The 27467-nt window shown below is 41.4% G+C and overlaps 1 protein-coding gene across 4 annotated transcripts in view; it reads right to left on the bottom strand.

The window, feature by feature from the left end:
• FER (FER tyrosine kinase) overlaps positions 1 to 23287 on the bottom strand; it is a 160626-nt gene extending 137339 nt beyond the window's left edge. For 2 of the 4 annotated variants that reach the window (XR_014211963.1, XM_082191437.1), the window contains exons 1-5: positions 23192 to 23287; positions 13564 to 13659; positions 11894 to 12160; positions 9705 to 9878; positions 9177 to 9276 (exon numbers count right to left, since the gene is read on the bottom strand). Coding sequence is in view for 3 of the 4 variants with exons in the window: in XM_082191437.1 (XP_082047563.1) it covers positions 9177 to 9276; positions 9705 to 9878; positions 11894 to 12100 (481 nt within the window). In the remaining variant the exon portion in view is untranslated. The remainder of the gene's footprint in view (positions 1 to 9176; positions 9277 to 9704; positions 9879 to 11893; positions 12161 to 13563; positions 13660 to 23191) is intronic. The other 2 variants (XM_082191435.1, XM_082191436.1) reach the window with 1 other exon arrangement.
• Between the last annotated feature and the right edge of the window lie 4180 nt (positions 23288 to 27467).

Genomic DNA, 27467 nt, shown 5'->3' with positions numbered 1-27467 from the left:
GTGGTTACAAAGCATGGATCCACATGGATCCTCAGGATCTTTGCATTGGGTCAGCCCAAATTCACCATCAGATCACATGTCTGTGGCCACAGCATGAAGCACAAAAATGATACATCCACTGTTTCGTTCAGAATATTTTTTCCCTTGTTTTCCTCCTCTAAAAACGATGTGCGTGTTATGGTCAGGTGCGTGTTATAGAGCGAAAAATACGGTAACTTGTTGAACTGGGCGCAAGCTACCCTAATTAGAGCTTTCTGAATCACCATTTTTAAAGGTTTAATATAGTGCAAAAAGATATGCACTCTTTATCTTTCTTTTCTTCCCTTTTTTAACACCGAGTTTGAGGAACAACTGTATTGGATGTTATGTTCCTATTTTGATTTTTTTTCTCTCATACAGCAGCAGAGCTGCCTGCATATTTTGTTCTCAGCTCTATGGTCAACAATATGAATTACACATTCATGAAGGGTAAGGTGTTACTACATTTAGTTTGCAGTAGGCTAAAAATATCTCATAATGCAGTTACCTGAACATTTATTCTCATAATATACATTCATATCTCAAAGTGTTTTTATTCTGAGGCATCATTCAATTACAGTGGTACCTCGGGTTAAGTACTTAATTCGTTCCGGAGCTCCGTTCTTAACCTGAAACTGTTCTTAACCTGAAGCACCACTTTAGCTAATGGGGCCTCCTGCTGCCGCTGCACCGCCGGAGCACAATTTCTGTTCTCATCCTGAAGCAAGGTTCTTAACCCGAGGTACTATTTCTGGGTTAGTGGAGTCTGTAACCTGAAGCGTATGTAACCCGAGGTACCACTGTAATTGTTTTTGTCAAAGTTAACCATGACATAAATCATGATTCTCTATCCTATACAAAATAGCAATTGCAAGTAGTAAAATAATGCAGCCATTTGTTACTCATAGGTATAACACACTGAAATAAATGTTAGTGTACAAAGGATTACAGAATAAACAATTGTAATTGATTTATACAATAATATATTCTAAATACTTCTTAACTATCTAAGTAAGTAAGTCATTTTATTACAGCCAATGACTGATATCAGGATAAAATCACCAATTACCAAGTTTAAAATCTCAGAATAAACTAAAATAAATAAGATTACAGCAATTAAAGTGTGACATATAATGACCAGCACTCAGAACAGATGGTCATCGCTAGATCAGAAGGGTTCGCTTCTGACAGATAAATGACAAAACTAGAACTGCTTTTTTATGTATATTTCTTAAATATGGATTATTGGGACACAGCAGGGATTCTCTATTATAGGATACAATGTAGAGTAAAACTGGAGGAATCCCATCTCAGAGCATTTTACGACATGAATTCCAGAGCCATGTTTCTCACATCCTTCACCATGTGATTCCAACAATATAAAATCCACTCCCCAAGGGCCTATTCAAAATGTGTTTCATGACCCGTTGTCAAAACGTATCCAGTGAGAAAACCAGATAACATCTCAAGAGGGGAGAGCATTCCACAATCTGCCACCATCACAACCAAATTCTTCTTGTGCCCTGCTGCCCCACAAACCTTACACCACACAAAACTGAGAGCAGGCCCTCCTCCCCTGTAGATCTTGGCACCAGGCAGGTCTATATGGAATGAATAGCTCCTTCAGAAGAGCTTTGAACTCCAGACCCCTGTTCAAAAATTACTGGAAACCCCAAACTGCTGGTAGCCATATCTAGGGGCAGGTGAGTGTGCAGAATCTGTGCAAAATCCTCACATACAGCTGCATTTACACAGCACACTGTTTTGTGGTCAAGTCTCTGCACACTGGGCTACTAATCTAATACTAGTGTTAAAAGAGAACAACAGTAGGCATCTCGGAACACTTCCTAAAACCAGAGAACTGAAAAGGTGACAGGAGCTGAGAGAAGCTGCTGTGGTTAGAAACTCCCATATGCTTCCTGCCTCTGCGGCTTCTACAATGACCACAGAAATTTTGATACTGAAGAAAATACATCTGAGTATAATGGTACATGATCCATTCCCTACTTGGATTTTGCAACCATGTACCCATAAGTGTTGTCTTTTGTCCTGTCCGCTGCACACACACACACAGAGAGAGAGAGAGAGAGAGAGATAACCCCATACAGTGGTGCCTCGCAAGACGAAATTAATTTGTTCTGCGAATTTTTTCATCTAGCGAATTTTTCGTCTTGCGAAGCACAAAATCCCATAGGAATGCATTGAAATTCAATTAATGCGTTCCTATGGTAAAAAAAAGTCCAAACAAAGCCAAATTTGGTACAAAAAGAGTTTATTAAGTGCTCTTTAAAGTCACACATACTGTAAAGAGCATTTCAAAAATTGAAGGAACAATAAATTAAGTTTCTAAACATGACAGAAAAACATTTAAAAATCAACAAAGTCTACAGTACATTTTCTAAGACTCTGGGGGACAACTCGAAGAAGGTTACTCTTCCACTCTTTGCTTCTTGCTGAAGAACCCCCTCCTCAACTGTTCCCCCAGCCACCCACCACACAGAAATTCAAATCCAGAAATGTTTTTAAAAACAGCAGAGTGGCCCAAAGGTCACAGAAAATCATAAAAATGCAGGAAAAAACCACACAAGCTTCCAGATTCTTGCAAACCCCTCCTCAACTGTTCCCCCAGCCACCCACCACAAAGAAATTCAAATCCAGATTTTTTTAAAAAAAACAGCAGAGTGGCCCAATGGTCACAGAAAATCATAAAAATGCAGAAAAAAAACCACACAAGCTTCCAGATTCTTGCAAACCCCTCCCCAACACCAAGTCCTTGAATTCCAAACACCCCAACCCAAAATCTAAACCCCCCCAAAAAAAAGTTTTAAAAGTTTAAAAGAAGTTTTGGAAAAGCTTCAAAAATCACCAAAGTCTTCAAAAACCTCAATGAGTTCTATGAGTTGCTCCTCGAAGTCAAGTCGCAACTGTAAAGGAAACAAACTTGCAAGACGTTTTCGTTTTTCGTCTTGCGAAGCAAGCCCATAGGGAAATTCGTCTTGCGAAGCAGCTCAAAAACCAGAAAACCCTTTCGTCTAGTGAGTTTTCCTTCTTGTGAGGCATTCGTCTTGCAGGGTACCACTATAGTTTGAAAACTACAGCCTTGAAGATACACCTTAACATTTGAACATGCCTTCTCACAATGCTCAGCAATGATATGGCTTCACTAACTGTATTGTCATTTGTGAGGCAACTGTTATGACACCATCACAAATGGTGATGGAGTAGTACCTCGGGTTAAGTACTTAATTCGTTCCGGAGGTCTGTTCTTAACCTGAAACTGTTCTTAACCTGAAGCACCACTTTAGCTAATGGGGCCTCCTGCTGCCGCCGTGCCGCCGGAGCCCGATTTCTGTTCTTATCCTGAAGCAAAGTTATTAACCTGAAGCACTATTTCTGGGTTAGCGGAGTCTGTAACCTGAAGCGTATGTAACCTGAGGTACCACTGTATTTGTACAATCTCAGACGTATTAAAAAAAAACCCAGAAAGGTTTACATTTGTCTTTATTTTGCCCTCAAAGTAGTTTTGCCTTCTGCTTTTTAAATGGCTTAAAAGGCATTTAAATGCCATATAAATGAGGTCCTCCAAAATATATTTTCAGAATTGGATGTGCATAGACTATTATCAGCATAAACCCACGTTTCTAGCATAGTTTATTTAATTATGCTGCGAACAAGTTTTCAATACAAAATAATCAATCATCTGACCATATTGTTGTACCTGGAGAGATAACATCTCATTTGTGGATGCAGGGAAAGGTCTAAAACTAATTATACACCCAGGTACACCTACACTACATAATTAGATCGAAAAGTGGTTTGATAGTCCTGGCTTTCTGAGAGTGTAGGGGTCAAGGAGCACCAGCCTCTGCAAAGAATTACAGTAATTTCCTGAGTCCTTCAGATAGAAGTCGTTACTTAAGAACAAGATAGAAACTGGTTTAGATTTGTAGCACAGATATGCTCAGGTATGCGTACTTCAAACAGCTGGCACATTTGGAAAAGAGCCAATACTCCCACAAAAATTTAGGAGCAATACTGAGAAAGTAAGGAAAGTGATGAGGGGCAAATGCTACAAAATAAACCAAGATTAACTACAAGGGCAACTAAGTATGAAGACTAGTCACAAGCAAAAGTGATTTTACAAAGGGGAGAGTTTTGTAAAGTTTAGAAGCAATGGACTAAATTCTGGCACTGCAACTCATTTCTGGGAACTGCATATGCTGATTTTCCACTATGCAAACAGAAGCAGCCATGCCCATATAAGTTGCAGCACTGGTATAAATCCTCCAACATAAAAGGAACAAGAATACGTGCGCGCGCACACAAAAATTTATCTATGCAGCATAAATATTTATCTAAATTGGGCAAAATTATTTCCACTTCATAAAATAGAAAGGGGGGTAATCAGATATATATCTCTCAGAAGAAATACTTTTCTTTAAAATACCCTTATTGAACTAAGCAACCAATTTTATATGAATATCCTAGAAGATACTACTTAGTATTCCTTTGAATGTCTTGTACAGTTGCACTTCCAATGCCCACATTTATTTTTAAGTAACATTTCAACTGGATCAAAGAGAGGAACAAATTCTGCTTGCAAAATATTTTTGGTCAGCTTGCAAATTAGTCTTGACTGTGCCATATTAAAAAAGAATCTCATTAATTGGACATTAAAATTAATCTTTATCTTACATGAGAACATCTCTGTCACTTTTCTCGACACCTAAACTTCAGCATTTTAAAAAATTACAAGAATGCCTTGGCCTCAATTAAAACCAGGGAGGAAATAACTAAAATCTTCCTTAAGTCAATAAATTGGATTAAATTTCCAGTCTGTTACGGTTTAAGTTCAGACATATCCACTTTATATGCATATTGATAATTTAAAACTAAATCCAGCAGTTATTCTGCTCTCCTTCCTGCAGTTATTTCACTGATCTTCTTGAACCACCTTCCGAGTTCCAGAATGTGTATATACCATTTCTATTACTGTTTTCCTGGATGAATGGTGAAAAGAGGACTCATGTAGGGTGGAGAGGAGGACACAAACCATATGAGGATTGGATCAAGCCCAAATAACATAATTCCTTCCCTCCTTGCGCCACTCATATCTCACTCACACTCCAGATGCTAAGGTAAGCGAAAGCAAACAATCCGGTGCTTAATGTCACATCTAAATTTGGACAGGATATTAGCAGCACTGTAGGCAGGCAAAATAAGAAATAGATAATGCTCAAGACTGAGTGTCAAACAGCCAGGCTGACATAAACCTCAAGAATCATAAAGCAACCTTCCTAGCTCCACCTTAACCTGAGAAGCCTGGAAAAGGCTCAAGCCACACTCAATGTCGCTCATGCCATAGCAGCATCAGTGTGCTCTGCCAATACCATGCACTCTGTCTTCTTTTCCAAAATTCCACGCACTCTGTGCTATGCCAGGTCCACATGGTGGCATGCAACGATATCACACATTGTGGACAAAACCTGGCAGAAAAACTAAGACCATTATTTGTCCAACCTGCTGTACTTTTTATTGAAAACCAGTTGAAGTGCCAAAATACGCAGGATATAAAATGTTTTAAAACAGGGCTGGCTTTGTATTCCCTTTGTATGTCAGACTTAGAACTGGACTGGAGTACAATGAAGAGCATGTTTATTGTCAGCTTCAGTGTTCTAAGTGCTGCAGTTTTACTTCTTTTTTATTTTTGTAACAAAGCTAAAGACAGGTGCACACATGTTCTATTTTTCAATAAAAGATGAAGAAAGTAAGAGATTCCTCTTTTGCTGTAAAATGGTTTCACAAAACGTTCTAATTATAACTATTGCCATCACCTGTTGCTAATGTTTAATATAGTACAAGGTTGTGTGCAGTATGTCAGGCCACAAAGACCATTATAGAATTCCATTACACAAGTTCAATTTGTACAAGAAAGAATGCTTGTAAAACTGTTCTAGCTATCAAGCTTGTGAGCAACCACACAAAGAGTGTGCAATGCACCTACTGAAAGCCAATTTCATTTCCCATCTGAGGGGCTTTGCGTTTGCGTATTTCCCCCCACTGCCAAAAGAGAGACCAAGTCTCAGGATGCTGATAGGTATTTACGGATAACCCATCACAGTTCAGCAGAAAAGGTCTTTTTCAGGGGCTTTATATACCTGCAGAGATATCTGGAGATTATCATTTTAGATACTGCTTTGAGTTATTGAAAATATTTTCAATAGTACATAACACTCTTAGTCAAGGCCTTTTGAATGATTTGTGCTGGGTTACCAATAAATATTTATCAGCATCCTGAGACGTGGTCTCTTTTTCGGCAGTTTGTTTTGATGGATAATTTTTGGGTTTTGTTCTGATTTTGCCCATTAAAACACTAAACCATGTGTGCAAGTTGCAGATTCATACCACAATAGTATGAGGGCAAGTTAATTTGTTGAAGAAGCCTGCACATTAAACCAATACCAAGTAAAGCCCGTCATAGACAGAAAAACAGAAAGAACACGATGTTAAACTTTCCAAGTTACAAACACAATGGGTGTGTTCACAAGCCACAGTAAACCAGATGACTCCTGTTTTGCTCCGCCTCACTAGTGAACTGGAGCACTGGAGCAGCAAACCACAATCCTCGGCTTAGCATTGCACCCAAACTGGATTATCGTGGTTCGTTTCACTCAAGCAAACTAGGATTGGTAAACCAAAAACAAACTTTCTGATCATGGTTTGTTTGGAGTAAAACAAACCACAATCCCGGTTCAGATGCAACCAGAAGCCAAGAGTTGAGGTTTGGAGTGAAGTGGGAGCAATCTGCACATTCATGCTAAACCATTCATTGTGGCTTGCTGTGACATTAGAATGTAATCAGAGGAACTACAAGTCTGGAGTACTGTTTATTCTAGTTCCTATTTCTGCCTCCCTAACAAGGGCAATCCTATACATGTCTACTCAGCAATACACCCTACTGAATTCAATGGGATTTGTTCCCAGATAAGTGGGTGTAGGGTTGCAGCCTAATTCTTCTAAATTTTGCACTTGTCCCAAAAAGATGTTAGGTTCTAATGGAAACCAGATACAGACAGAATCTATTTTTACTGTTGGTAAATGCTCAAATGCCATTTAGCTAGCATTCAACATCCAAGCCTATTTATTAACAACTTGTATCCTGATTTTCTACTTCAAAACCTGAACCTCAAGGGGGCAACATTAAACTTGAAGTATATTAAAAAAAACCACACACACAGGCCTCTCATCCCTACACAAAAGGAAAGCAGTCTGAAAAATAAATCCATATCTATGGGGAGGGAAACACGTCAAAACAAAAATATTTTCATGTAATGGCAGAATGCCATCAGATAAGAACAAGGACCAAGAGGATCTCCCAAGGTAAAGAGCTCTATGATTCCTGCCATCCATGCCTAAGATGGGACAGAACACAGAAGAGAGTACGCATTTATTACAAAAACTATTTCTCAAATAACTAGATAGCAGTTCATTCAACTTCTGGTTAAAGGGTTAATTCAGTTTGCTGCCTATTACAATAATCCAATCTGTTATATTTTGACTCCAACTTGTCATCATGAAGATCCTGAAGACATAAGAATTGATGGGGTCATAGGAGCTGAATGTTCATGCTGGCAGCTCCCCAGGTGTGCACACACCTGCAGGACCACTGTCCCTGAGCAATTCCACCCTCACTGGCACCTCCTCACCTCATCCCTGTTGTGACAAGGATCCCAGGAGGATGCCAATGCCACTGCCTCTGCCACCCCTCACAAGCTACTACCTTCATGGGGAAACTCTTGAAACTTGCTGTCAGATCATGTTAAACCACTCCTACTACCACATGCATCACATGAAATTAGCAAAGTATGCTCCTGAAAGTGAGCAGATCAACATATTAGCTTTGGCTCAATGCAGACAACAACAGACAACAACTGAAGAATGTGTGTACATATTTGGCAAAACAGGCTGCAACTTCAAAAATGTGTCCACAAAAATGTTGCCTACAACTTAGTAGCTTTCTATAACTCCTTTGAAGAGTATGTTTATGAATTTATTGCTGTCATAACTGCTACATTATTCTAAACTAATCATTTAAATACTTCACTTGTTTATACTTCTGAGGCCTTTATTAAAATGCCGGTTACAGCACCACACTGGGAAGTTAATATAATTACTTGAGACCATTACTTCAAAACCCGTTTTTCAAAGTCACTCCTTCAGTACAACATCCCTAGTAAGATAACCACATTAGTTGAACATTAAAATGCACTGATCTGTGTCCTTATCAAGAGATTCAGATAACTCTGCTAAATACACTCATACTTGTGATTATTTGTTGACATGCTGTATTTCTGTTTTTGAATAAAGTAGTAATGGGTAATTTCTAGGAGACCAATGTAACATTTGCCAGCTTCCTTAAATAATATTAGCTAAAACACAAAATATTATGTTTTTTACTTGGATGAGTGTATTCTCTAAAAGCATGAATAAAATAAAATCCATCTGAAGCCATATATACAAAGTATCATGAGCAAGTGTCAAACATGGTAATTTTTATTGGAAACTGTGGGAATGGGGTTTTCTGGCAAATGACCTGTGATCAATGTAGCATTTCATTGATAGGCACCCACAAATATATGACTCCAGAGTAAGACTTTCTACGTTACTATGCATTCACAAGTTGGAGGTCAGCATCAAGTCAATGTGCGAAGTTGAAATACCCACAGGATTTGTTTATGTCTTCTTTTTAATTTTCCAATTTTTTCCAACATAAAAACATAGAAAGTTACCAGAAAGATACTTATACAACAATAGTAAGTGCAATTCTACAAAGATATATTAAGCTAAACACATAATTTAGAAGGACCGTATTTCTTTTTTAGGTGCAGCTAAGGAGTTGTGCAGATCAACATTTGAAATATAAGAGACTGTAGAAAAAGCTCAAACAGTTGCTACGGACAAGAGAGGCTGTCTAGGATTGCCTGTGGGATGGGATACAGCTGTATTCCACGATGATTCCAACTACGTATCTAGCCAATTACTTAGTCACTAATTTTTCCTGTTTCTATTAAGGTCTTATTACACATGTTGTTTTGAGTGTTTCATGAAAGAGTCACAGCAGATACAAAAGGTAGTACTATTTATCATTAAGAACCTACCTTTAGACAGAGCTTCCTTATACTTCTCTTTTGCAGAATTTACTTCCTTAATTAATTGTCTATAAGCAGATTTTAATTTTTCCAATTCTGTTTTTGTAACCTAGCAAGAAAAAACAAACAAACCAACAAGAGATGTGTGAGGACACTCTTTGGGGAGAAAAAAGGTGTTTCAGCCACATGCTGAAAGGATGCACAGCCTGTCCTACACAATCAGACACAGCAATTCACACTCAAACGTTACTATTACTTAAGTGGAGCACTACCAAGCAGAAGTATTTGGGCAGCTTCAATAGACTAGCATTTGAGCTGAACCTTGGATTATATTTTTGAGAGAATAAGGCACAGGGATACTATTTAAATACTGTTTAGTTCAAATTATTATTGTATTCCAGTAAAAGTGCTCAATATAAGGTGACATTCTCTCAGAAATCCACCAATGCCTTTGATCACAAAGCAGTGATGGGTGATTTCGGTTGCTAAATTTGTTCTACAAACTAAAAAAATCAGAATAATGATTGAATGAGATACCTTGAACATCTCTGCCTCAATTTGCTGGTAAACACCTATGTAACTCTTCTTGATTTGCTGCTTATCTTTGATCATCATGGTAAGTCTATGTAATGGCCCAGCATTCAAGTCTTCTGCATGCGTTTTCATGATCTTGCTAAGCTGTTCCGTTTGCTGCACAATGAGCAGCCAGGACTTGAGAAAACAAGAGATGAGAGCTTATTTGTTATTGTCTTAAAAACAAAATTAATTGTCTGAGTTTAGATTTATTTATTTTTTACAGTAGTATGTAGTACTAGGAACATAGCAATAAAGATCACTGTACAGTAGGAATACAAACATCTGACTGCATTTGTGGATTCTACACACAGAATTGTCACCTGACAATACAATTATACACAAAATTGGTGTCATATTGCAAACACTTACCAGTTTCAGGAAATAAACACATTGAAAGGAAATCATTCTACTCTGAATTCCAGCAGATCGTGGGGCCAGACACTGTCTCTTAGCCTAAGCTACCTCACAGGGTTGTTGTGAGGATAAGATGGGGAGGGTGAAAACCATATAAGCTATCTTGAGCTTCCTAGAGACAAGAGGGCCAGAAATGTAGCAATAAATGAATTACTGGAAGGTTTGAAGTACAGTTTAGATTTAGAAAAAGACAGTGGGCACAATAGGCTACATTCACAGCATAATTCTATGCATGTTTACTCAGATGTATATCCTACTGAGTCCAACAGGACTTACTCTAAGGTAAATGGGTGCAGGACTGCAGCCTCAAACTACAGAATAAAACTATTATGAAACAGAATTGAAATTGGACTGATACATGTTTTGAATAGAAAATAAGAACTTTTTTCCCCTCCCAAGAATCTTTGGATCATAAAATGATTTATCTATTAATTTAATAAAACTGTAATTGAAGAACAGAGATTGCAAAAGTGATAATAAATAAAACCTGCAGCGAGTGCCATTAATGTTCCAAATAGACCCCCAAAGGTAGCTGAACAGAAAAGGCGAAGGAGATATTATAATGAAACGATCATTCTTACAGGGAAAAGAAGCCACACTACTAATGCTCAACTTTGAGTGTAACTAAAAGTACTTCTATTTATCCACTGAACTGATTTATATTGCTAATAAACCCAACTAAAGCAATGTGCAGTTCTTATTCCAATGCATATTATTAACATGTTATTTCATTTTACGTTTTTGTGAGCTGCATTTCATTAATGCCTTGAGAAGATGAATCTGAATTAGAAAAAACCACAAGCAGATGTCAAGATAAACCAGCCTACTCTGTTAGTAGCTCAAGTACACAGGTACCAACATAATTCAATCAATGCCACAATAGGTACAGCATACCTGCAAACCGTGTTATATCTACTGTTTTTAGAACATTTATCCAGTAACGTAAAAGGTAACGGTGAATTTATCCTGTAAGTCGGGATGGGGGGGGGGGGAGTTTATTAATCTCCACCCTTGCAGAAAGGCAAATGTGATACAGGATGGGGAAAGCTACAGGACACAGCAAATGGAAGAGACCAGAGTGGTCCGACTACGCCATAAAAACATAAAGTAAGAATAGTCTGCTTTATCAGGCCAATGGCCTATCCTATCTAATTCATCATCCTGTTCTCACAATGGCCAACTAGCTGACGGTAGAAGTCCTGTAAGCAGGACATGAATGTAGCAACACACTGCCCACCTGTGATTTCTAACAACTGATATTCAGAGATATACTGACAGTGGAGGCATAGCATAGCCCTCGTGGCTAGTAGTCACTGTAATGATTTTCCAAAGGTATGGAAAGCAGAGACTGAGAGACAACTGACAGCAAGAGAATGCAAACCCATTGCTCTGGGCTAAAGTGAGGATGGCTGCTAGAAGAGGCAGTATAAACGTCTTTCTATCCATAGAGTCCGAAATATATATATGACTTCAGTTCTGAGATTGCCAACCTGATCAGTCTCACCCCAAAAATGTCCCCCCCCCAAAAAAAAACCCTTTAGTTTAACACCACTCAAACATACATTGAAATCCTAAGGGTAGTTATATAAGTCCAGCCAGTCAATAGTACTTATCTCCAGATAAGTATGATTAGGACTGCAGCCTTAAACATTATTACACCTCTTGGCCATAAAATTTACTATTTGCAAATTAAATACACAAAAGTGTGATCAATTCAAATTCCTCATTTTCCTTACCTTAGATACATTACTAACATAATCCAGTTGTGAAGTACTCTCTTTATCAACCTGATTGCAAAGATTCTGTAAAGTGGATGCATATTCCTTGTCACTTTTTATTCTCATGGCCATAAATTTCTTCACCGTTTCTAGCAGCCGTAATTCCCAATCTTGCAGTTTTACCAATGCTTCATGAGAATACTTCAGGTCACTTCCAAACCCCATCTTTTATAAGGCACTAGATTTTCAAGGGCCACTAGTGAGAGATTCTTCTGGTCAACACATCTGTAGACAGAACAAGACTAATGAGAAAGATGTCAAAAGCAGAACCTATTAATGCTCTATTTCCATGGCAATGATTCTGTGTCTCACTAAGACACTTAAAACAAGAAGTAAGCTCAACTACACTCTAGAAGAGAGGCAGTTTGTGGCTTTGAAAATGTTTAAATTATCAAATTAGGTCTTCTCCAGTCCACAACCATCACCCACCCCTGCCAGCTCCTTCTACAAACATACATGGGCTGACTGGAAAATGTCACCAAATGCCCCAAAACTGCTTTGTGTAAGCAGCTTGTCATCAGCAATATACTCTGAGTCCAGTTGGCTTTGAGGACAACACAAGTACACTATTCCAGAGCCATTTAGAAGTCTTTGGGCTGTTAAGACAGCCAGAACCAATAATGTTCTTAGACTACAGACTTAAAAGTATGGACCATTCACAAAGAATGGGGAAGCCAAACAGTTTGTAGCATTCAAAAATGCCAGCTGGTCAAGCTTTCTCACAACTTAGCAAAAATCAAATGTTGAGAAATGTTTCTTTAAAACATATCACAACAGACAACAAAATTTTGCAACTTCTATTGCTGGAATAATTTCAATCTTAATGAGAAACTGCTTCTCAAATTAGAGTACAGTGGTACCTCGCAAGACGAATGCCTCGCAAGACAAAAAACTCGCTAGACGAAAGGGTTTTTTGTTTTTTGAGCTGCTTCGCAAGACGATTTTCCCTATGGGCTTGCTTCACAAGACGGAAACGTCTTGCAAGTTTGTTTCCTTTTTCTTAACACTGTTAATACAGTTGCGACTTGACTTTGAGGAGCAACTCATAGAACGCAGTGTGGTAGCCTTTTTTGAGGTTTTTAAAGACTTTGGTGATTTTTGAAGCTTTTCCAAAACTTTCCCGACACCGTGCTTCGCAAGACGGAAAAAATTGCAAGACGACCAAACTCGCGGAACGAATTAATTTCGTCTTGCGAGGCACCACTGTATTTAATAAATAACATTTTTTCAGAATAATTTCAGAGTTGCATAGTAATATATTCCTCACAATGTGCTACCTGCCAATATTTAGGATTTGCATGCTGTTGTTTTTAAAACAACAAACTTGTGCACAATTACATCAGCCCCAATTTATTACATATAGTTTATAAGAAGTTTGAAGCTCACTGAAAAGAGGAAGCATACATTTAAAAGGAAGCACAAATATCTCTATCAGCAGCATGAGTGAAAAAGCTGAAGTGAAATGAGACAGGAGTTCTACTTAGGGCATAACCGCTAGGACATAACCGCAAAGCATTTGCTGGGAAATTCTAATTTTTAACAACTGCTGGTAAGTGCCCTAGATAGGACATACCAGAAAAGAATGAAAATGACACAGACAGAAAGAGAACAAAATTTAAGATACGTACCTTTAAAAAAAGTTTTCTTCCCACAAATTTATTCTTCAACACTTGTGCCGTGGTCCTTCGTCCAGCACTTTCAATTCCCTGTTCCGGTTATCCCGTCTATACAAAACAAAAATATTGTATGATCCAGTTTGCCTACAACACTAAAGGAAACTTCATGAATCCTGAAGAAGCAGACACTGCACTATCAGGCTTCATGTCAGTAGAAAGAAATACAAGTAGTTATGCCTGATCATTCACACCAACTCCAATAAGGTTCTTCGCCAACTTTCGTCAGATTGGGAAACCTGTTGCTGAGGCCACCAAACCCTCCCTCTGTTCTACCAGACTTGCTGCTGCTCGCTGACATACCTCTGGCTCCTCCAGGGAGCTTTGCTTTTTGCTCAACACACCTGCGTATTCTTTGGCCTGATCACTTGCAGGGACCAAAATGTAAAAGAGCAACACTCCCACCGGCTTGCAAAACCTCATGATCACAAAGATCTGCACACTGTTAACAAAGGCCCATGAAATTCACTTGTTTCCGTTTCTGTCAATATAACTATATAAGTACATAAAAACCACAGTTGCTCTGTCTCCCTGACCATAATAGTTCATATCCTTTACAACTGACTGTCAAATATTGAAGTCAATAGCATTGTGCCAGAATTCTATATGTAGTAGACAAAAAGAGCAAACAATATAAATCCAAAATGTACATTCCTGAAACTTGCAGGGGAAAAACCCCCCATTTCTCAGCAGACTCAGTGTTGACCAGGGATGAAACACAAACAGTATAAAGCAGGTTCTTCAATGTTTGGAAGTGCCCCATCTGTATAACCCATGATAAAAGTACTTTTGCTAAAGACTCCTATGTAAATTTAGCAGGCATGAAGCAAGAGAAGAGATCTTATGAATCAGTAACTGGTTTAGAAACAGAATGGAGAGAGTAGGAATAAACAACTGGTTCTTTCAATGCAGGGACATAAAAAGCACAATCCGGCAAGGATCTGTGCCTTTTTGGCTTTTCCCCTGAATGATTTAGAGCTTGGGTTGAGGAGTGAGATAGCCAAGTTTGCTAATGATGTCCAATTGTCCAATATGATTAAAACAAAAAGTTGCAGTTGGCAAAGGGCACTTCTAGCCACTGAGGCTACCTGAGCCTCAAGTGGCAGATCTGGACTTCATTGGCTATCTCCCCATTTATCTGTACTGACAATAGAATTGCGTGTTTTAACGTCTCATGATATTGCATTGTTTTTATGGTTAGCAGTATTTGAACTTCTTTGTGATCACCAGATTCCTCTTATGGTTAGAATACTTTGTATAACACAGTATTGTGATTATTAACCCAGAACAAATAAAACATTTCATTCTTCCTGATGTCAACAAAGATGGATTTAGTTGCCACTTGTAACTGCACAAAACAGAAATGGCAGCAACAAATGAAAAGGTTTGCTTCAATAAATAATAAAACAAAATAGTGTCTGAACAATTAGACTTCAAGTATTATTGGAGAAATTAACCCCTATTACATATGACCAAAACAGTAGATTACTACAATTCTACAAAATTATGAATTTATTTTTTTTAATTACTATAGTGACAGATAAGGACAAAGGCACATTTTTTGCCAATACTCAAGAACACACTCTTCTATTCTCAGTTTTATGCAACATGGCTTCTAATAATTCAGATTTGACTATGCATATAAACTGCCCTATATTTAAAGTTCTAACGTAGGGTTTCTTGTCATAATCTCTTCTAGTCACTCATATTTTTCCTAGATGAAGTGGCATGAATAAACTGCTAACTAATAAAGCATCATCTTATACATTAAAAATGCTATAGGTGTAACTGTTCTCTTGTTCACAATTTGGGTGTAGCAGTCAGTCAACATAAGCACCCATAAATATACATAATGTACTCTAGAATACCGTTATTACATCCTCAACAACTAAGTCAGAAGTTTGAAATGCCAAACTATGATGGTCTATAAAAACTGCCTGCTATTGCTTTTATAGACTACTTGGAATGGATCCTGACTTTGCTCCTTTCAGTAGGAGCATTCCCTGAGTAGAAGACCCCATTTCAATTCAAGCCTCTATGCTGCTGTTGTGGAGTCACTGTGCCTTTTATGATCCAGATGCATAATGAAGAACTATCACAGCACTGTACAGATCAACAACGTACTGGATATAGATGTTGTAAGGTTGTGTGATCAAATAAAAGTCCCATTATCAGAGTTCTTTGAAAGTGTCAACAAGTATATGGATAGGGATGGATACTTGAAACTTCCAAAAAAAATTTGACGAGGTACCTCACTAGATTCCTGTCTAAACCTAAGTCATGAAATAAGAGGAGAGGTCCATGAAATAAGAGGCAATGTGGAATTATACATTTGTTTGATTTATTCTCGTTTTATGGCATCAATTTAGCTGTTGATTCCAAAGTGCTATTCTTTAATGCTATCTCTACTTCGGGGAGAGGGGTTAGGTTGGTAATGATATTATTGTTTATTTAGTTCTGCTATATTTGAAAATCAATAAAATATGGTTTAAAATAGAGAAGAGGTCCTCTGTGGATCAAGAATTGGTTAAGCAGCAAGAAACAGAATAGGAATAAATGGGCAGATCTCCAAATGGAGGGATGTAGAATGTGGAGTCCCACAAGCATCAGTATTGGGACCTGTGCTTTTTAACTTGCTCATAAACAATAGGACAAGTTAGGTGTCCTAGTTTGCTGATGATACTAAATTAATCAGCACCCTTAACAAACTACAGTTCCCAGGTGTTTGGCAGGCACTACAACTGTTTGAAATGATATGATACTGCTTTAAATGTATAGTGCAGATACAGCCTTAGCTTAGAAGCAGAGATATGAAATAACCTTTTGTCTGTGCATGCAGTTCCTTTGCTCCTCCCTTCTCACAAGCCACAATTAAACCAGGAAGTCTCTAATTAAACCAAAATTTCCCCATTTCATTCAAACCAGGAAACTAGTTACCTGCTTCAGCTAAAGCTGGGAACATACACCAGCTTCAAACTATGATGTGAGAAGCAAAGGGCACCTTGAACTGTCCTAACAAGCTCATAGGCTTAACATTACACATTTTGAAGGAAATAATGTAACTGGTGTTGAAGAATAGTGGATAAAGCAACCATGAATGGTATCTACACAAAAGTACAAGAGAAATTTCACTCAGTAAGCTTTGTCATCTTCCGCTCTATCATGTGCCTGATATCTTTACAGACACAGAGACTAGAGACATTAAAACCAGGGTTGAAACTAGGCTTTATTTCACCTGGGTCAAAGACCCAGTTTGGCATCCTGTATGCACATTTATGTACACACACACAGGCTAGGAGCCTTCACCCAGGGCAAAAAAAACTCCAGCTAATTGAAGTCAACTGAAGGCCCTCATTACTGCCATAGTTTGCAGGGTCAGTGCTCCCCACACAAGCACAGAGATATGATATAAGCCACTGGTGAGCTATAATGTGAAGGGCCTTGATCTATTGGAGACAGAGCCCACTGCTTAATCCACACAAAGGGAAGAGGAGTTGCAGACTGCAGTTTGCAACAATTTTAATAATATGAAATTACAATTCCTTTGGTTGTACAGTCAAACCTTGGTTCTCAAATGGCTCTGTTTTCAAACGTTTTGGCTCCTAAACACCAAAAACCCAGAAGTAAATGGTCCGGTTTTCAAACGTTTTTCAGAACCTGGACATTCGACACTGCTTCTGCTTGAGTACAAGAAGCTCTTGCAACCAATCGGAAGCTGCGCCTCGGTTGTCAAAAGTTTCAGAAGTTGAACTTTCTTCTGAAACGGATTACATTAGACAAACGAGGTTTGACTGTAACCAGTGCTATTTTTCTAGAAAAAGAGGTGCTGGAGCTCACCACGAACACCTCCCTTGTTCTCTTATAATGGCAATAGCGCCCGCCTGAGAGATGCTACCCACTCCTGTGAGTTTTGGCTGAAAAGAAACCCTGGTTGTCACCTAATCAAAGGAGATATAAATAAGAGTTGGGGCGATAACACAACCCTATTTAACACCTGATCCCACTGTGAATGTTTCACTTTGAGATCCATTGTTATCTGTAATTGTTGCTGCCATATTATCATGGAGAAGCCAAACAATGCTTACAGATTTATCTGGGCAGCCAATTTTCAGAAGGCTAGTCCACAGGGCATTATGATTTACAGTGTCAAAGACCTTAGTCTGGTCAATTAATGCTATATACAGGGGTTGGTTTTGCTCTCTGCATTTTTCTTGAAGCTGTCAAGCAGTATAAATCATGTCCACTGTCCCCCTAGAACATCAAAAACCATTCAGGAAGGGTAGCCTCAGATATTGTTAGGAGACAGTTTGCTAAGATCCTTGCAAGAATTTTGCAAGTCACAGCTAATAAAGAACTGCCTCGATAGTTTCCGCAATCCGTTCTATCACCTTTTTAAAAGAGATTGATAATTTTGGTATCCCTAAAGTCTGCTGGGATCGCCCCTCTCTCCCAGATTTTTTTCAATGAGTTTGTGAAGCTGTTGGTTAAGTTCAATTCCACGCACTTTGAAGACTTCGGCAGGTATCCCATCAGGTCTGCTGGCTCTGTTGTTTTTCATTTGGTTAATAGCTGTACACTACTCTCCCAGATTTGGAGATACTGCAAGCTCATCTCTAATTTGTTTTTGCAGAATCTGTGAGGACCTCAGCAGCTATGAGGGAGTTGCAGTAAGAAAATGCTAGTAATGTTTTTTCCAGCACAATGCAATAGCTTCTTTATCTTTTAGAAGTGTGGTACTGTCTGTTGAACGTAAAGGGGGGGGGTATGCCATGATTTATTGGCCCAGAGATGGTCTTTGTGGCTTTAAAGAAACTCTGTGCACACTGAATGTCAGCTAAGTGTTGGATCTCTTGAGGGGTTTTTTTATCCAGCAGGTGTTCTTTAGCTCTAGGGTTCTTCTTTAAACCTTACCCTTAGTGTTGGCATAGGGTTTTTTTCTTAGTGGCACAGCTTCTATTTCTTTGCCTGATCTGAAAGGCCTTCCTTTTCTTGTCAATAATCTGTTCAATCTCACTGTCATTCTGATCAAACAAGTCCTGGTGTTTCTTGGTTTGGTATCCAATAGTGCCCCCATCCTCATATCCCACATACCCCCACAGCCTTGGAAAGAGCTGTGGCTGAAATGTACCTAAACTTACAACTAACACACCTCATGGCAAACGGGGACAGGAAATTATGTTAAGGACCAGGGTTAATGCTTTGGACTCAGTAATCAGAGACTCTGATTTTTACTCCATCTTAACATTATCGTTCTGGTTTTAAATTGATTATAAAGACTTTTGGAATAGACTATGGTGGCAAATATATTACAGAATATTGACATCAACTGGTGATATTGGCTTCTGCATCTCAACACCATCTGTCAGATTGATTTAGAGCAGGGGAAAGAACCTGTGGCCCTCCAGGTGATGCTGGATTCAAACTCCCATCAGGCCCAGCAAGCATGGCCAATGGTCTGGAACGACAGCAGCGGCAGTCAAACATCTGAAAGACCACGAATTTTCCACCACTGTTTTAAAAGGTATTTTCACTTCAGTTTTCAAAGGCCCATGTTTGCGTTTCTAGGGAGTCACCCAAGTATTCAGAAATGACTACTTTGTTTTTTGGGTGGCTCCATTTCTTTTATAAGCTGATAAGCAGTCAACCAACTGAAATTGCTGTTACAAGCAATGACAGACCAACCCAAGTTTGTCAGCAGACGCTAAGCTTTCTGTGGTTTACTTTTATGTATCAAGGAATTTTCTTTTACATATCCAGGTGCAGAGAGAGTTCCATGTGGAGGGAGTATTGGTAACATAGGAAGCTTTACAAGTCGGATCATCAGTCCCTAGAAGTTAGTTTTGTTTGACTGGTAGCAGCTCTTAGGGGTTTCAGACAGCAGTGACCCAACATTAATTTTAACCCACTCTGCAAAATACACATTTAACAAGTTGAAACATTTTATTGCTTTGACAGCAACATGTTCTTCACAGCAGTTAACCACTTGATATTTTATTTGAATCATTTGTGTTTCAAATTGTTTCCATACAACACTCTGAAGACAACAACAGAAAGGCACTGAAGCACAAATCGAATTGCAACTAGATGAAAAATCTACTCTACCTGCTTAACTAATTTTCTTTGTGCCACTAGTCTTCTGTGACACTACCAAAAAAGAAAACTACATTATAAGCCAATAGATCCAACTGGTAAGTCCTACCAGAGATGGGTCCCATTCCTCCAAATTATAAAATTCAAGCACAAAATAAGGAACTTGTTTCTGCCAGGACCACTGCTAAAATTGAGTAAGTAATAAAAAATATATATATATAAAGTGTTCTACTACCTCCTTGCGTAATAGTACATTACCTTCAACAACCTATTTCTATAGCTCTAAGAAGCCTAAGTAAGAGTTCCACTCTTCCACTACTGTGTACAAGCAAAAGTTGGCTCAGGACTGCAATACCTCACAGACCACCTCTCCCTATAAGAAACCTAACCAAACCCTGAGATCATCTTCTGAGGCCCTTCTTCATGTGCTCCTCCACAAGAGGCCCGGAGGGTGGTAACACAAGAATGGGACTTCTCTTCAGTGGTTCCCATTTGTGGAAAGCTCTCCACAGAGAGGTTTGGCTGATGCCTTCATTATATGCCTTTAGAGTTCAGATGAAAACGTTCCCCTTTGGCTGATTAACATCCAACACCCTTTAAAACATGTTGTGAAAGGGAGGAATCATTGGTTTGTTTTTGTTCTTATTTTTATTATGGATTTTGTGTTTTTTATATTGTATTTTTATGTTGTGAACCACCATGAGATCTATGGATGAAGGGTGGTATACAAAGTTAATAAATAAGTAAAATTAAAAAAATAAAAGAATCATAGAACCAAGAAAATGTTTTTTCATCTCTCCCTGCCCGCCTCCCCGAGTTCCTCTGATCAGGACACCAAATTTTGACTAGTGAAGTGAAGCCTTATCTTTCACATTGATGAAACCCTGTCACCATCTCTGGAAGGAGGTAAGCACACTTAGAAATCCCATAGTCCATATGGTAAACAGGAGTAAGTGTTCACTGCTGGGTGGAAGGCCAAGTAACCCCAAAAGTGCCTTAGAGTCCTACCTGCCAGTCCCAACCACTTCCCCACTTAGGGAATTACTCTTAACCCCTTCTCAGGTTCCATCCCAAGTTCTGGGTAGCCCTTAAGCAACACACATTTTGGAGACCCCCTCCCACCTGCTCACCCACTAGCCAGCACAATCTTCAAAGCTATGCCATCAAGAGAGAAAGCAAACTAGTAGGCACAGGTTACATGCACTAAGGCAGGCATGGACAAACTTGGCCCTCCAGCTGTTTTGGGACTACAACTCCCATCATCCCTAGCTAACAGGACCAGTGGTCAGGGATGATGGGAGCTGTAGTCCCAAAACAGCTGGAGGGTCAAGTTTGGCCATGCATTCTCTAAGGGAAACATTTGGGGGGGGGGACAGGGCCTATACAGAACTGCCCAGAGACAGTAGGGCAACCACAACCCACTTGCATTTGTGTTAGTCTATACCACCACAGCCCCTAGCAGAAAAGCATAAGTAGGCAGAGACTAACACAAGAATCAACTGCCTCACCATTTTAGTCACCTGTGTCCTTGTTCTTGGTGATTCAACAGCAGAGATTGTGCAGAGGGCCTAGAGTAATGCTAAAAGGAAACTGAGTAGGGACAGCAGCGGGTTCTGCTCACTCAGATGTCTCTCAGACAGGCTGAATGACCCCTAGGGAAAAAGCAGGTAGAAGCACGTAGCAGCAGCTCCTCTCACATTTCTGTGCATTCCCTTCAGGTAGTGCAGAAAGGACTGAGTGCAGGAGAAGCACAGCAAGCAAGCAAAAGAAGGGAAGAAATTACTACCCCTGCCCGATTGCTTCCATCCCCAACTAGTAGCACAGCAGGTAAAATGGACTGCTGCTCCAGATCACTCAATGGTTCTTACTGTTTGGGTGACAGGGCAGTGGCAAATGGGCACAGGAAGGGCCACCCAGAGCTAGTGACCACCACCTCTACTCAGATGCCTACCAGCACTGCCTTTAATGGGCTAAACACCACTCACTTTCACATCTCCGCTTTCCTCTCTAAGGCAGTGTTTCCCAAACTTTTTTGGGCAACGGCACACCTGTTTAAGGAAAAAAATCTCGCGGCACACCACCGCGGCGTCAGCGCGCAGCGTCACGCCGGGAGGGACGCACAAAAGTGAAAGTTTTTTCCCTCCCCCTTGCCGGGGAACCTCCAAGCTTTGGGGGTGGGAGGAGGCAGCAGAGCGAGGGACTGAGGGACGGCGGCAACTGAGGCGGCGGCGGCTGTTGTGGTGGTGGCGGCGATAGCGGGCGGAGGAGGGGGCGGCGGCGGGGCTTGAGGAGCCGTCGCCGGGAGTTGCTGCTGCTGTTGTTGCTGCTGCTGCCCGGACATGCCGGCCTCCTCCTCCTCCGCTGTCTCGCGCTCCTCCCTTTTGCACGCGCTGCCCCGCCGCTCGGCACCACCACCGCGGGGCCGCCCCCGGCTCGACGCGGATCCTCGCCGCCACCGCCCGACTCGCCCGCCTCCCTCCCACGGCACACCAGCCAATGTCTCACGGCACAGTAGTGTGCCGCGGAACACCGGTTGGGAAACACTGCTCTAAGGCTATCAGAGAAAGCAAGCGGGTAAAGGAATCTTTCAGGCCTCCACATTACAGAGCATAAGCAAATGAACAGAAGAAGCTGCTGCTCTTGCAAGGCCCAGCTCTACCTTCTTGCAATCCAAGCCCACCACTTCTTCCCACTATGCCTTCACTTGTTCACTCTGGCGAGAGAGAGAAAAGACCCACTCAAATGCCTGGCGGGCACTTCCCGGTGCTCTTTCCTGCAGCCGCCGCAGGAGGAGAGGGTGCTGCCCTTTGCATGACCCATAGCAGAGAGCACTGGTCAGGCCCGGCGGGTGGGGGTGGGTGGGTCGCGCCTCCTCCACCCCCGAGTCTGAGGTGCCAGTCTGCCCCACAGGGCTGCTGCCCCCCCCCCTGTCGCCGGCTCCGCCCCTCCTCCTCCTGCGGCCGCTGACAGCCTGGAAACCCAACCCCGGAGCTTCATTGTTCCCGGCACTTCCTTCGCCCAGGGGTCAGGCGCCCCACCAGAAGGCCAGGCGAAGGGAGGACGAAGCCCACCCGCGGCAGGAACGTGGGGTGCCTGAGAGAAACCCGCCCCGCGCGCGCCCCCGGAACTGTCTGCAGCTGCGCGGAGGAGGCGGGTGAGGCACCTACGAGGGACCCGCCCCCCCCAGCCTCCCAAAACAAACGAGCCCAAGGAAAGCGAGGAGGAGGAGCAACGTCCTCCTTGCTTCCTCCCTGTCGCCCTTTTGAAAGCGCCCCCCCACACACACCTCAGGCCTAGGCACCCCCTCACGACCCCGGGTCCAGTCCCCTCGCCTCAGGCCCCTGCCACCCGCCGGCCGCAGCCGGAGCACCAGCCCCACCCGAAGGACAGGCGGCCCCGGCCCCGCGCGCGCGCGCGCACCCGCCTCTGCTGCTATTCTTAATTCCCTTATTCTTATTCCCCTTCTCCTCATCCCCAGCATCTTCCACCTTACCTGACAAGCGGAGCCCCTCCACCACAATACGCCCGTCGCCGGCCCCGCCCAGCTCACGTGACGGCGCGCCCGGGCCAATCCCGCGCCCGCTTTGCCCACCCCGCGGGCAGCCAATCGGAGGCCGGTGACCCAGCTGCCGCCGCCGGCCAGCCAACCCCGACGCTCTCGCGCGCGATCCGAAATGGGCCTAGAGCCGCGCCAGCCAATCGGAGAGAGCTGCTGCTCAAACCCCGCCCTTTGCGCCGTGACGGCTGAAGACGTGAGGCGTCGGGGAGGGGAAAGCGCCGACTTCCTCTCAGGGAGGGAGTGGAGCGGGGATCGAGTCCTGGCTGGGAAGAAGCCGGCGGGGATGCCCGTCGCTTTCCTGCGGCCGAGCCCGGTCTCGATACGCGCCGCCGGCAGCTGGGTCCGCCCTTAGTTTCGCTTGGGCGGCTTGCTTGCTTGGGAAGAATCCCAGCTGGAGACTGAGATTATTATTATTATTATTATTATTATTATTATTACTATTATTATTATTATTACTACCCACTCTGGGCGGCTTCCAGCATGTATAAAAACATGGTCAAACATAAAAAGCCTCCCTACACTATACAAGGCTGCCGAAGTGCAGAGTAAGCCCGCTCGGGTCTCATGTACACGAGCGCAGGAACGATCGCGGGGCTCCTCCCGTGTTCACGTGCCGCCCGTTCCGACGAGCGTGTTTGCACTCAGTTCATCGCGGGCACTCCCGGGTCTGCGCGCACAGGCTGGCTTGGGGTTGCCCTTGAGAAAGAGTTGTGTCGCCTAACCGGTATCAATCAAGCACTGGATTCTCTATTGTTTGAACAGTGATCAGCAATAAAACAACAACACCTTTACGTTGTGGGTTGTGTTGTGTCATAGGCGTTTTCTGTGGACTAGAAATCCTTGCACTTCCTTTAAAAGGTGTTCACTCATCCTGCTTAAGGGTATACTTGATTCTGCATATGCACACACATACAGGATTAAGCTCCACTGAACTCATTGGGACTTGCTTCTGAACGGATATCCGAGGGGCTTCAAAGCTAGCGTTCAAGTTACAGATATGAGTGAACTATAATAAAAAGTTTCATGGCAAAGCTGGAACAACCAAATTACTATTATACAATATTCGAGGAGCATTTTAACATATCCCTCCGACTAAGGTAAAATGCCCCAACTATTAGCATAGAATAAAGTTTTTGAAAGGGCTTAATTTAAAAAATAACTTAAGTAAAGAGGGCCTTCTAAAGATGAGACTGTTAGATGATCTCTCATTACCAAGTGGCTAAGAGAACTGTGCCTGATCTTGGGAGAGAAGAAAAAACCACAGGAGACAGCCCTTTTCACTCAAACTGGAATGGGTAGAACATGTCTCTGTTTTTTAAAGGGTAAGTATAACACTTCCCACATTATACTTGCAATCATTTTAATACACTGGTTACTGTAAATGTCCTTCCACTTGTGGATCTGAATATTGTTTATTTTACTTCCCTTCATACCTGGCAACATAAAATAGTATAAACTCATTAAGTTGAAATATGGTACACATGTAGCCTTAAAGCACACTTATCCATATCCCATGTTGTGCCTAATGGTTTTTGTATAGCATAGGACTTGAACCATAGCAGATGAATCGGTATGGGCAACCATATGGTTAAAGATGCCTTTGAAATCTTTTATCAACGCAGTTGAGGGAAACAAAGTTGACATTTAGATGGTATTAGATGGTACCGGCCGGGCATCAATGAGGCTGACTGAGACAGCTGCCTTGGAAGCAGAAGCCAAGGGGCCCTGCCCTTGTGCCACCAGAGAAGCGGGCGCAGGCAAGATCTTGTGAGAGCTCCACAGAATGTCATAAAAGCCCCCACAGAGGACTCAGCTAGATTGGTAAAGAAAAAGTGTTGTATATGCATTGTGTATGCAATATAACACTGACACCAGATGGCGCTGTGGAGTCCTGTCTTTCCGTACCAGATTTCCCTGTATGAATTTACAATGCGTTTAACCGAATCACTTCTTTGACATGTCTAGATCCAGCCAGGATCTCACAGGGCAACACCTTCCGGTTTCTCTCCAGGAGAAACAAAAGGAGATGGGCCACCCCCTGGATGTTACACCAGCGGAGCTGGGGTGTATAAATGATAACTTGTCCACATGGTGTGGACAAATTAGTACATTCTTTACTATGTGGTGCTTTGTCCTGTAGTGCAAACTTTTTGGCTCAGGATTTTTCAGAAGATGACAAAAATTATTGATCAACTTGCCTACCCAGATCTGGGCTTTGCTTTCATTTGCCTCTTTTCCGACTCCATGCATAGACTCATGCAGTTACTTCTTTCCTTGAAGCTGCAAGTTTGGAGTTAGCTCAGCATTGGAAATATGCCTTTCCATTTACAGAGCAAAGCTGGTGGATAATAATAGGGTGTATTGCCTTGGCTGAAAAACTAACTCAGCATCATGGTGTCTTTTAGGGTAAAACTAAGATAGATCAATTTGATATTGTACAGCAAACGTTCCTATGAAATGTTACTGGTCAAAAAGGTTTGTCCTCCAGATCCTTTCAAATCTTTCTGCCAGACCTACCTAAGCATTAGTCTGTTCCTAGAATAGCAGTCAGGACAAGTCAAAAGCCTTTACCAAAATCTGCATCTAATGCCCTTTGATATGTAGTAGCTTGTCTTTTGTATACGTGGGACAGTTTCATTGTTGTTGGTTACATGTTGCTCTTATGCATGCAACTGCTTGTAATTGTTAAGCAGAAAATTTGTGAAATAGAGAGTAATTCTAAACAATGAGTTTTTTTACAGCTAATAACCAACGGTCAGGTCCAAAGCGGGTCAATTTAATCCAGCCCCCATGGCAGTATATGTCTTGGGGTAAAATACTAAAAAAAGCTCATCAACTTCAATGCTACAAAAAACTCAACAACTTTGGTCGGCCCTCACACATGTTCACTTCATCAAATATGGCCCTCTTTGGGAAAAGTTTGGGCACCCCTGGGCTAGGGCAACACTCTAGCAAAGAGCAAGCAAAATGATTTTACTACTACTTCTACTACTATTACTACTAATTGCATTTATACAGTGCCTTTCTGCCAAAGCATATGCGTGTTGGAAGTACTGGGCTGTGGAAGTTCCCATTGTCCCTTTATATATATATTTCAAATTTCCAGTAGCAGGCCAGGATATTCATCTTGGTTCCATAAATTCTTAATACAGTTGTTATATAGTACTAAATCCTGTGGAGCTTGGCAATGGGTTTTAACAGTGCTGCCAAAAATGGTTCGCTATGTAAAAAGCGTGTTGTGCAAGTTAAAATAACTGTACATGTCTTTACAGGACCAGCCTTATAATTGCTTTAGCTATCCTGTTTCAAGCTGTGAACATTTTATTAACACTAGCAGTTGGTGCTCCCCAAATCTTATCTACCCGCTCAAAACCATTCTGTCCCAGGTTGCTTCCACCCGCGTGTCTTTTAGGGAGGCATTAATTTTTCATAATGTGTTGTTAAAACCGTGGTTCTAAGCAGCACATTATAATACTATATATTCTCTGACAGTGCTCATCCCCATGATAAAGATTATTCTACAGTGTTACTCAGGACCTTTATCTTCAGCAAAGGTCCCCTACAATTTTAATAAGAAGCTTTCTCCTTCTGATTTCTCCTCAATATGGCATTTGTGATGAAGTGTTCCTGATCACCATGGGAAGGTTTAATTACTGGCTTCCCCACCTTTTATTTTATTTTTGTTTTATTGCAAAATAGTCTTGAAGAGAAACCCTGCATTTGGCACATAATGGTAGTCTACCATGTGAAGAACTACACCTCATCTCACATAATGGCTGTATAAGAGTTATCTTAATAATGACTTTAAAGGGGGGGACACATTTTCAGGATTAGGACCAAGTGTAGCAGAATGGTGTAGAGTTTTTGCATACCTAGACCAGAGGATGTCATGGTTGTGGTGATTATATGACAAAATTCCAGAGATTAGTAGCATACCTGTTATGTACTGAGAACAATAGGATCCAAATTGCAGCAGTCTGATTAGTCCTAGAACAATAGGATTCAGAATGCAGCAGTCTGATTGGTCCTAGAACAATGCAGCAGTATGATTGGTTGGCAGGAACCACCCAATCCTGCTCCAGATTGAAGTGAATCCACAACCTGATTGGCTTACAGTAGAATTCCGGAATTAGCCAATCATGTGCAGCCCATTGTGTAAATAATGTATATAAAGCAGATACTGTGAGGGGACATTTATTCATTCCTCCTC

This window comes from Podarcis vaucheri (genome assembly GCF_965113315.1).
Source record: "Podarcis vaucheri genome assembly, chromosome: 11".
NCBI classification, from domain to species: Eukaryota; Metazoa; Chordata; class Lepidosauria; order Squamata; family Lacertidae; genus Podarcis; species Podarcis vaucheri.
Note: the sequence above shows the minus strand (reverse complement) of the source record. Positions and strands in the feature narration are given on the sequence as shown.